Source organism: Echinops telfairi, unplaced genomic scaffold (genome assembly GCF_000313985.2).
Source record: "Echinops telfairi isolate 266 unplaced genomic scaffold, ASM31398v2 ScPeMD7_7469;HRSCAF=8507_1, whole genome shotgun sequence".
Lineage (NCBI taxonomy): Eukaryota > Metazoa > Chordata > Mammalia > Afrosoricida > Tenrecidae > Echinops > Echinops telfairi.
Window position 1 is genome coordinate 62,246,109 of NW_022111373.1, and position 9,442 is coordinate 62,255,550.

At 37.0% G+C, this 9,442-nt stretch overlaps 1 protein-coding gene across 1 annotated transcript in view; it reads right to left on the reverse strand.

The window, feature by feature from the left end:
* The window catches only part of RASA1 (RAS p21 protein activator 1), a 115,400-nt gene that overhangs the window by 83,939 nt on the left and 22,019 nt on the right, over positions 1-9,442 (reverse strand). The window contains 1 exon segment of the mRNA XM_013004895.2: positions 6,923-6,941. Coding sequence (XP_012860349.1) covers positions 6,923-6,941 — 19 coding nt within the window.

Genomic DNA, 9,442 nt, shown 5'->3' on the forward strand with positions numbered 1-9,442 from the left:
ACAATTTTTGTATGTACTGAGAAGCCAAAACCTCACAACTCACGTTATTGTAATGTCAACTTTATTGTGACATGTTTTATTGTGGTATCCATTTTATTGAGATATCCCCTTTAATACAGTGATCTGAGACCAAACTGGCAATAACAGAAAGCCACACTCATTACCATAGAGTCAACGCCATCTCACAGTGACCGAACTCTCATGTAAGTGTCCAAAAATGTAACTCTTAAGGGAAGTAGAAAGCCCTGTCTCCAGGAGAGCAGCTGGTGGTTTCGAACTGCTGATCTAGAGATTAGTCACCCAACTCATAACCACTATACCACCAGTGTTCCTTGAAATAATGTTAAAATACTTTTTTTTAACCCCAGATCAAAGAAGCTATTCCATTCAGAGTACAACCTAATAGACAACTCTCCTAAGAATCTGACTTAATTCTTTGTCTCATTTTCCTCATATTCAGTCAAATTAACAATTCTACCTTCTCAATGTCCTACTACCCATATTATCTTTTTCCATCCGTCATCAATGTCCTTCCTGATCAATTTCTATAGCAATTTTTGACAGAACAATTAGCATATTACTGGTCTTTCATTTCTTCATAGATATGAGTATAATACTATTTCCAGAAATAGCTATACCTAAATCCCAAATAACACCATTTTTCTCTCAAAAAACTGAAACAGTCCCACTCGGCTTAGCATTAAATGATCTATATGACTTGGCCAATGTGATGACCCAGAGGATAAGTGGAAACATGTAAATAAGATGTAGAAGACTTGGAGATTGGTCATTTTGTCATGCTGTTAGGCATAAAAGTAAGTCATCTCAAAAGCAGGAAGAGGAATTCCAAAACCATCAAGAAAGAAAAGCCACCAGCAGAGCTCATGCAAGATCCCTGCAGAAAGTGGCAAACACAGCAGAGAGAACAGGGGAGATAGAAAAGGCACCAGAGGCTGCAGCACCAAGGCCATGTGAAACAGAACAGAGAAATCATCCTGAGAGGCAGAGCAGCTGCCAGATTTTCTTGGCCCACGAAAGCAGAAGCCAAGGGATCACATGGCTCAGAAGAGGTAGTGCAGACAAAAGAACTGTATCCTTGTGGTTTTGTAACCTATTACCTTCTGTAATAACAAAAAGAACTGTATCCTTGTGGTTTTGTAACCTATTACCTTCTGTAATAACCTATTACCTTCTGTCACTACCATTGAGTCTATTTCAATTTATAGCAACCCTACTGGACAGAATAGAACTGCTCCTGTGGGTTTCTGGAGCTGTAAATCTTTACAGGAGCCAAAAACCTCATCTTTCTCAGAGCTGCTGGTAGTTTTGAACTATTGACCTTGCAGTTAATAGCCCAACTCACAACCCACTACAGTTCCTAGCTTACTTAATAAGCCCCATAATAACAAGTGTTATCTGTGAGTTCTACGTGTCTACTGCAAGGATTATTGAACCTAGAAGAGAAGTAGAGTGCTCTGGGAGGGATGGTTAGAATCAGAATAAGGTAAAAAGAAATGGAGGGTGGAGAAATGTCTGACCACTTCCATGTGAATCAGCCTTGGACTACTATAGAAATCGGACTCTCCTCTGCTTATCTGGGTGGAGTCAGAAGTTCAAAACCACCAGCCACTCTGTAGGAGAAAGATGAAGATCTATAGTCTTGGAAGCCCACAGGGACAGTTCTACTACGTTCTACAGGAATAGACTCAATGGCGCGAGTTGGTTTTGAGTTTTCAAATATATCAGAGGAGGCCAGGTTCCACAGTGGTCTAAACTCTCAGCTGCTAACCCTTCACAGTGTGAACCCACCAGCCACCCAATGAAAGAAAGTTGCGGCAGTCTGTTTCTACGAAGATTTACAATCTTTAAAGCCCTATGAGGCAGTTAGACTCTGTCCAATTGTGTCACTGAATTAGGAGAATTTATGCATGTATTGTCCCCATTAAATTTTAAAGGTCTTTGAGAATACTGGGGACAATTAAAGCATCTTCACAATTCACCAGTCCATAATCTAGTATGGACTGAACAGACAGGAAACTGATGAAAACAAGTCTGTCAAAAATTCCTGCTAAAATGTTTAGAAAATAATGATGGCAATTTATATACAAATATGCTTGATACAACTGATGTATATGGATTGTTGTAAGAGTTGTAAGCACCCCCAATAAAATGATCTTTTAATAAATTTTAATTCTAGCCTACACTGAAATTCTAAAGTCTAAATTCCTTGCTGAAATATACATATTTAGCCATTCAAGCAATATCTTCAACCTACAATTGCTTTCCCCTAATACTTGCTCTAGAGATCTTTTATCACTCTTCCCCCACTTCCCCAAAAAAACAAAACCCCAAACTCACTGCCACCAAGTCAATTCTGACTCATAGAGACACTACAGAACAGAGTGTAACTGCCAGTGGGTTTCTGCAACTGTTACGCTATACAGAATGTGAATAGCTCGTCTTTCCCCTGTGGAACCACTGGTGGTTTCAAACTGCTAGCCTCATGGTTAGCAGGCCAACACATAACCACTACATCACCAGATCTCCAGCTCTCACCTCCAAGCAAAGGCAAGATTTCACTTTTAGTCTAAATTTGCTTCTCTGCTACTGCTGTTAGGTGCCATCAAGTTGCTTCCATCTCATAGCCACCATACATGCAACAGAGAGAAAAACTGCCTGATCCTGCATCCTTGCTAATCTTATGTGTGAGTCCATTGTTACAACCACTATGTCAATCTATCTTGTTGAAGAGCTGTTTTCTTTTTTGCTGCTCCTTCACTTTACCAAACATGATGTCCTTTTTCAGAGACTGGTCTCTCCTGACAAAATATCCAAAAAATGGTGAGACGAATGCTTCTAAAAAGCATTCTGACTGTACTTCTTCCAACACAGATTTGTTTGTTACTATTGGCAGAAAATGGTACTTGGAGTATTCTGTCAGCCCCATAATTCAAATGCATTGATTCTTCTTTGGTCTTCCTTATTTAATGCCTAACTTTCACATGGATAGGAAGCAATTACAAATACCATGGCTTGGGTCAGGTGCACCTTAGTCCTCAGAGTAATTTCCTTGAATTTTCAACACTTTAAAGAGGACTTGTGCAACAGATTTACCAAGGACAAGGCGTCCTTTAGTTTCCTGACTACTGCTTCCACGAGCATTGATGCGGCTACAAGCAGGACAAAATCCTTGACAACTTCAGCCTTTTCTCCTTTAATCATGATGTTGCATATTGATCCAGATGTGAGGATTTTGGTTTACTTTTGACATTGAGTTGGAGGCTACAATCTTTGACCTTCATCAGCAAGCGCTTTAAGTCTTCCTCGCGTTCAGAAAGCAAGGTCGTGTCATATGCATTTCACAGGTCTTCAACATATCGCTTCTCTGCTAGAGTTTCTTATTTCAGTTAAAGGTAGAACCACACAGTAACTAGTTTTGAGAAATTGGACTTTTGTCCTTGACTTTTTCTCTTACCCTCGAACCTCCAGATTTTCTCTCAACAAACGTTGTCTCCTCTTCTAAATATAGTTCAAGTCTCCATTTCTTTTGTTGTCCTATTATAGAGCAAATCATCTTTTCACTTGGCTACTACAATAACTAACCTTTGTAAATCAATTACTTTCCTTTGCTTACCCATTCCACTGGATTCAAATAGTAGTACATGTTACTATCCTTCAATTCTTTGCCTTTGAGATAAAGACTAGAATCCATAACTTGGCCTACAGACCTTCTCAGACCTTCTCTTTTTATCACTCTTCCAGTTCTTTTCCCATTATATTCATACAGGCTTTCTGTCAGTCCTCTTGACAAGCCAAACTTTTGTTTGTAGGCTTTTATCCTTAACTGTTAAACACTTGTATCTGCTTTGCCTGCTAACTCCCAGTTTCTTGTTTACAAGTGAGAAATTCCACTAAACCCTTCATAACTAAAAACTAAAGAGTTTTTGAAAAAGATATCTGAACTAATCTAAAAATGATTGAACAACTATATTTGAGAAGGGTAGGCTTGCAGCTCAGAAGATAGCTCAGGGATTACTTCAACCAGATTGCTCAAATGCTACCATAATTCCCCTTGTACATCTTGTTATTGTTTGTTCTATCATTTTCATGTTTTCTTATTATAGACTAATTATTCCATGTGGTGGAAAACAAAGTATTTCCTTTCGTTTTTTTATCCTGTAGCTTTTCCTATCTAGAGAAAGACTGGCTCTTCTTCTGTTCCAGTGTAAAAAAACAAACAAACAAACAAACAAACACACTTGAAAAGAATTTTTGACTGTTTTGGTCAGATGAAATGATCAACTATAACCAGGTCAGATCCTTAAAAGAAGTGAACATTTCCTCAGATGCTGTGCTATTGGAATTGGGGGAGAGAATAATTCCTAGAAAAGGTATGTAAGTATATCCCCTGAATTGTGGTGGACAGGCAAATTCCAAACAAGTTGTACAATGTGAGTTGTTAAGAGTAGGGAGGGCTGGATGTCCAGATGAGAGAACTAAAACTTTTACTTCAATTTTTTTACTGAGAAAATTAGTATAATCAGAAGATAGTGAATGATTGGTAGTTGTAGATTTAAAACATCATGTTGAGTTTGAGAGGTCTCTAGTGGCAAATTTAGACTAAAAAATATTGAGTTTTACTTCCAACACATAGAGTTCAAAGTCTGCAAATTAGTTAAATGCAACACAAACCAAGAAACACAGGGTTCTATGGCTCTAAGGTCCATAGAGATGATGATTTGGCAATTACTGGCACATCGATGCAAAATGGAGCCAATTAGCAGAGAAAATTACCATAAATACAAAAAATGAAATATTATCCTAAATAATCGGTTTAGGATACAACAGTTTTCTACTAAGTATCAATATTAACGAAGCATACAAGAGTCACAGGAAGGAATATAGATTGAAAGGGACCCAGAGAAAGATAAAGAAATAATAGGAATTCACAGTGCAGTGCAAGAAAGGTTCAACAACATAGTTGAGCTAAAAGGGAAGTCAAGTATGATAGTCCTAAGAAAAAGTTACAGGATTCAGTGAACAGAGGTCTACAAAAAACTTGACATTCCGTTTCATTAGAGTAATAGTGATGGAAACTAGAATGCTGATACAGGCAAGGCAGAAGGAAACAGAAAAAGAGAGAACAAGATGATATAACAGTTCAAAACGTTTGGAAGTAAAGACGAAAGATGCATATAAGTCAGCAAGAGGACAGGTAAGTGAGGTTAAAAAAAATTACTTTTTGTTTGCTATTATTGTTCTATAAAATCAGGCTAAAAAGAAATGGGAAGAATTAGTAGAAAGGAAGAGTTTGAAGAGAGTATATGAAAACATTAAGTCCTTGAGAGGGAAGTTGGAGAAATAATCTATAAGCTAGGTAGAGAACTTGTATTTAAAGGGAAAAAGGTCAATTTTTTAGCTTATCATAATAGAATGGAAAAGAGCAGGGATAAATAAGATTCATGACATTGAAGTAATTTTTATCAGCTGGTTTCTCTCTTTAGTAAAAAGTAGAAAAACAAGACCATCTGCTCATGAGGATATGTGAAGCAAATCTTAAGACTTGAAGGTACGTGATCTGAAATAAATATGATCTGGCAAAAATAGCACTGTTCTAGAATATCATTTTTCCAAATATAGAGTATACATACATCAGAAGAAAGTTAAAGAAACTAAAAGATATTGTGTATGTAAAGCACTATTATATAATAATAGTAAGGGAGGGTATATTGTGCTACTTCTCTGTATTACACTTAATACCCAGAATATCACTAACTCCAGTGAACAGTGGAGTTCTGACAATAATTAGCCACGTTGTCTCATATTTTGCCAAATGATGCAACAAAAGGGGAAAGGGAAAACTAAATGATCATCAATAAATAAATGCTTGAATAGATGTATTTCCATTTTCCATATAGCACTAGAAAACTTTTATTAGTTTCTAACTTTCGAACTTCAGCCTATTAAGTTTCTTTTTTACCAATTATATTACAAAACCAAGCTCACTGCCAGAGTCAATTCTGGCTCATAGCAACCCTATAGGATGGGGTAGAACTGTCCTTTGTGGATTGCCAACACTGTAACCCTCTGTTGAAGCAGAAAGCCTTGTGCAATAGACAGATATCAAAAACCCTCTAGCGAAAGTATGCATCTATGGAAGTGCTTCCTTATAATTAACAGGGCTTGTTTTTATATCCATCTCTCCATCTATCCATCATTATTTATTGAGTGCCTACCATGTATAAGCCATTATGCTAAGAGTAAGATATACATTATGCACAAAAAATCATAACCTAATATGTGAATTATAACATTGCTACCAAATGGTCATCCTATCTATACTTGAAGTAAAAAAAAAAGTTAGATTTAAACGTATTTCATCCATTTTTTGGGGGGGCGGGGGTGGTATTTCGTCCATTTAGGGGGCTCTCATTATCACATCTTTCTCACATGATATTAAAAGGAAGTGAGATAGTTAAGGTTTATTGTGCCAACCTGGCTGCTAAATGCATGTGGCATTAACTGGAGGGTTGAGAGCCTTACTGAGTCCAACCTTTCTAGTTCTCTTGTTTCCTGATGGTTAGACCAGGGTGCAGCTGCCTTAGCCAGTTCCCTGCTTCAGGTGACAAGATTCACTTCCTGCATGATACCCCTGAGGAGAAGCAGCATGGACCTACCCTGATGCAGCCCTCGGTGCTGGAGCAGCTGCATGGAAGCTCCTGCCAGCACTGAGATGCTTACACGCTCCCTGATTTGGCTTTCCTCGTGCAGCCAGTGTCAATGCGTGTGTTTTGTGAGATTGAGGAGGACTTTGTAGATCTATGGGCTAATGTTGGACTTATGGGCTTGGACAAATGTATGGGCTAATGTTGGACTTATGGGCTTGGACAGCACTGGGTTGAGATGCTTTCTTAATGTATACTTACCCTGTATATAAAACTCTCTTATACATATGAGTTTCTGTAGATTTGTTTCCCTAATTTACCCAGACTAACACAGGAAGGATAATGTTTTAAAACTCTTCAACTAGTACAACCACTAGTAGTGCCTGGCTGGTGCAAACTGTTAACATGCTTGGCTAACAGAAAGGGTGAAGGTTCAAATTCACCCACAGGTACCTTGGAACAAAGACCTCAATAACTACTACTTAAAAAAACAACCACTGATATATGGAGCACAGTGCTACATGATACAATGCCATGAATTAGAATCAGTAGCCAAGAGAGAACAGTATCATCATCTCTATTGAAGAACAATATATCCCCAGATTATGAACTTCCCACAAAGGAACAATGCTAATTTGCCCCTCAATATCATGCTTGCTCTCAAATGGAAATGGCTGAAATAACTGCTACTCCAACAAAATCAGTCACTTCATTTGCTACATACAGAACAGCTTTTTAATCACTGAAAAGGCTCAAGCCTTCTCATGCACTAAAATAAGGCTAACTTAGAATTGTATGCATGGAAAATCGGTTATTATAGATGCAATTTGCTTGAAATTGAACACTTTATCATTTGTTCTCCTTTTTGACCCATTTTAAATTTATTCTAGTTTTTTTAAATCATTTTATTGGGGGCTTGTACAGCTCTTCTCACAATCCATACATCCATCCATTATGTCAAGCATTATTTGTATATTTATTGTCATCATTTTTCAAAACATTTCAGCTCTTTTTCCCCCTCTCTCCCCCTCCCTCAGGAACCCTTGGTAATTTATAAATCTTAAATTATTTTTTCATGTCTTAAACTGTCTGACGTCTCCCTTCATCTACTTTTCTGTTGTCTGTCCCGCAGGGCGGGGCTTATACATAGATCATTGCGACCAGACCGGTTCTTCCTTTCTCCCCCACCTTCCTCTTCCCTCCTGGTATGGCTACTCTCATGATTGGTGTTCTACTTTTTAATATTTTCTACTTTCTTTCCGATGAGGGTTTTTTCTGTTTTCCTTTGTTATTATTGTTAGATTTTTTACTTTGTTTTTGTATATCTTTCTGTACATGAAATCCAAGGTAGATAATTCTACAAAGACAGTAACTACTTTAAAGGTCTCTTGGGGTGGGGTCAGGGAGATTGGGGGAAAATGGAGAACTAATAACAATAAGTACAAAAAAGAAGAAAATGTTCTAACATTGATTGTGGTAATGATTGTACAACTCTTCTTAATATGATTGAACTACTGAATTGTATGATATGTGAGATATATACCAATAACATTGTTTTTTTTAAAAGGAGTATACGTCTGCCCCAATCACCTGTAAATTCCACTTAAAAGCCTAGATATGTTTGTAAACGCAGTGACTATCTGTAATGGTTATTTGTCATTTTAAACAAAATTGCTCTACTTTATTTCAAAAAATTCTCTAGTCAAAAGTCAGGTGGCTTTTAGCCCCTAATTCCTCAAAACAGGAAGAAACAAAAATAAGTTTATAATAAATTACTATTGTTCATTTGTATCTTTGATTTTTAAAGATGAATGAAAACGCCCTCAGAAAAATAATTCAGGAGATGAGCTGAGGTAGTTTGGTCATCTATTGCATGAAGGAAGATTAAAAATGAGATGACTAGATGACCAATTACTTTTTTCATATTCTCCCGTCCAGTTTTTCGGTCTCTGGGGGCCCTTTATCATTTTAAAAAATACTGGACCTTAATGAACTTATTTTATGTAAGTTATATCTATCAATGTTTGATATATATTGTGTTGTTAGTATAGGCACCCTGAAGACATCGTGATTAAGCAATAGTTGCTAACCAAAAAGTCAGTGGTTTGAACCCACCAGCTGTTTTGTGGGAGAAAAGTGGTACTTGGCTAATATAAAGATTCAGCTTCGAAAACCCTAAGCAGCAGTTTTCCTATGGCCAATAAAGTCACTAACTCAGAAATGACCCAACAGCAATAGGTTTTGGTTTGGTTGCTGATGTTGTTAGTCACCATGGAGCTGAATCTAACTCATAGCCAGCACTCCATGTTTGTCAGAGTAGAGCAGTGCTTCATAGGGTTTCCAAGGTTGTGATTGCCAAGCCTAACATGTGAGGCACCTGTGGGTGGATTTAAACACCAACTTTTCAGCTAGTTATAGAGTATGTAACCATAAGCAACACCTAGTGACCTTCTATTTTCTGTAATAAAGACAGAAAGACTGAGACACTTTTAAATAATGTACTTACTAATAATTTATTTTAAAGCAGCATATAATACATTATTATTAGTATAGGTAATATGATTTAAATTATATTCTCTGTAGAAAATGAGTTAAATAGCTATTATTTTACATATTTGTACAACTCTTTAATGTCTAATTAAATAGGAAGCAGCTGGATTCTCATCTTCTCGCACAAAATCTGTTTTTGTGTGTTTTGGCTCATAACATACAAAGAAAATTAGGCCTCACAGAGATATATATTTAGAAAAGGAATTTGTACATAATCTTTTCTTCTC